The 2,446-nt window shown below is 43.9% G+C and overlaps 1 protein-coding gene across 1 annotated transcript in view; it reads left to right on the top strand.

The window, feature by feature from the left end:
• Window positions 1-751: 751 nt before the first annotated feature.
• Window positions 752-2,446, top strand: part of LOC104272967 (protein phosphatase 1 regulatory subunit 12B-like) — a gene marked incomplete at both ends in the record, with an annotated part of 19,790 nt that continues 18,095 nt past the window's right edge. Inside the window, one exon of the mRNA XM_009868096.1 lies at window positions 752-826. Coding sequence (XP_009866398.1) covers window positions 752-826 — 75 coding nt within the window. The remainder of the gene's footprint in view (window positions 827-2,446) is intronic.

Below are 2,446 nucleotides of genomic sequence, written 5' to 3'. Positions count from 1 at the left end.
CATGGGCTGGGCTGGATGATCTCAGAGGGCTGTTCCAGCCCCAACAGTTCTGTGATTCTGTGGTTCATTTTCAAGTGCTGTCAGGTGCTTTTCCCAAGTGCTCGGGGATGGATGTGGGGTTTGTGTTGCGCTAGACTTGAAAAGAAACACACACACCCGCTGTGTTTTCCAGCTGAGGGTCGTTACCTTGCTAGTTCAGTTGGCTGAGGAAAGCCGTCAGGTTTCATGATGTGTGGTTAATTAAGTGGTTATTATAGCGTTAGTTACAGGGAAAATGTAACTGATTTCTTGTGTCGTAGCCCAGAGTAATTTTTCTGGTTTGTTTTATTTTGTAACTGGCCATGGATTTGGAAATGGCTCCCAAATTTTCTGGCCTGCTGGTGACTGGCAGCCTTTCAGGAGGTTCGGATGCACGATGTTACGGTGGAACAGGTTGCTCACGTTCCTTCTCAGTGCAAAAGCATCCTCTTTAGAAGTGGGGAAACTGGAATTTATTAGTTGTGACTGTTCGGTTTGAGCAGCAGCGATCAGGGAGCTGCACCGCCACGATTAAGGTTGCTCCGATCACGAATTGAGTCGTAAACCCACCATCGCTGTCGTGTGGCTTTCCCTGCTCCGGAGTCACTTGGCGTTTGGGGAAGGACGATGCAGAGCGGGGTCACTTTTGTTCTCCGCTGGCCAATAGTGCTTTTTTTTGAGTAATAACACTGCGCCCTATCGCATATCCTCTTGTCTTCTCTCGTTGCATCAGGGCCAGACGCCATTCGACGTGGCTGATGAGGGACTAGTGGAGCATTTAGAAATGCTGCAGAAGAAACAGACTGTGGTGAGTTTCTGGCAGATCATTTTCCACCTCTCCAATTACCTTTTCACACGCGGGTGTTCTCAAAGACATATGGTGACAACAGACGCAGGAAGCTGAGGCCCAGCTATTTTCTTTTTTTTTTTTTACGTGAGTCATTTGGAATCCTTTAATTACACCAATATTTTTAACAGCTAGAAATCTAGAAAACTGGATCAAGAAGGTCAGGAGCGCGCTGACCCACAGAATTATGTGAACGAGTGAAGAATGTATAGTTCATCTTTGGATTTTTTGTTATTCCGCAGTTGCTTTTGCTAGCTGGCAAGCTCTCCAGCATCACGCTGCTCTTTTCTTAATGAGCGATTGCCCAAGTCAACTTTGTGTTTGCGTCTAAGGAAATCCGCTGTCAGCGCTGAGGAAGAGATCTGTTACCATGTCTGCCTTCCTTACGGCGGGAGGGACTTCTGATTGAGGGAGAACAAATTATAAGCTCCAGGGAGTTCTGGACTAAAGAAACTGGTGATTTCAAAATCATATTAAATTGCCATTTCATAATGCAGTGGAGGTATTGGAAGGGGTTATAAGTGGAAAGTTGGCATAAAAAAGGAAAGCAAAAATACATCTTGATTAAAGTAAAGCCAGTCATCAAGCCAGAAAGTTGGGCTTGGATTGCACTTTTTCCTATTTCTTCTGGCCTACTCAATTATCTCATTTGGGTGCTTCCAGAAACCAAACCAGCCTTCATTAAAAAAAAAACAACCAAAAAATCCGTAAGTATCATTTAAAATGCTGGATTCAGAAAGAGACATAATGAGAACGCTGCTGATAAAACCCACTAAAGTATTTGAGGAGCTGACAATGTGGGTGGTAGAACTCGAGCTCTGATCATAACACAGCTGCCGTCAGCCTTAAATAGCGTCCTTAACAGTCATAGAATCTTTTTAAAAATTAATCAGCTTCTCCCTAAATGAGGTGTTGATAAATACTATCAGTGTTGTATTTTGGATTTCCTCCCGCCTCACTATAGCAGGATTCTGCAGAGAACTTTTTAAGAGAAAGAAGAAGAAAAATGACAACAAGAATTTTGGGGGTGGGTGCCAGCCCATTTTTAGGCCTGCTCTGCAGGGGCTAAACCCCCCGTGTTCTCTACGTTAGTAGCCCTATATAAAGGCCTCTCCTTTTGTTAAATGAACGTGGCAAGCTGCAGTAGCACCTGCTTTGGGTGACCCTGCGCTGGCAGGGCAGTTGGACTGGCTGATCTCCACAGGTCCCTCCAACCCCCAACATTCTGTGGTTCTGGGGGAAGAATCCAGATTTTGCCACATCTTTTTTTTTGGTGTGGTTTTTTTTAGTGGAATTGATTGTTTTTTTAATCGCAGTGCCATTTTATCACGTGTGTTTATCGTGTGCCATTTTTGTCACCTAAAATAGAAAACTTGGATTGGTGAAGGATGAAATAGGCACTTCCACAAGTATGTTATTTCACTTTCAAACTGGCTCTCAAATGATACCTTTTTATTTATTTATTTATTTTAATGTAGCCATCCTCGCTAAAAGCTTTGCTGCTGTTGTTGGAGAGAGGAAGAGGGAATGTTGTTCGCTGGAAGCACCTCATTTGAGTTGGGTTTGGATTTTCTTCCCCGG

Source organism: Apaloderma vittatum, unplaced genomic scaffold, assembly GCF_000703405.1.
Source record: "Apaloderma vittatum isolate BGI_N311 unplaced genomic scaffold, ASM70340v1 scaffold35354, whole genome shotgun sequence".
Taxonomy (NCBI): Eukaryota; Metazoa; Chordata; class Aves; order Trogoniformes; family Trogonidae; genus Apaloderma; species Apaloderma vittatum.
The sequence above is the reverse complement of the archived record's forward strand: the minus strand, read 5'-3'. Positions and strand labels throughout refer to the sequence as shown.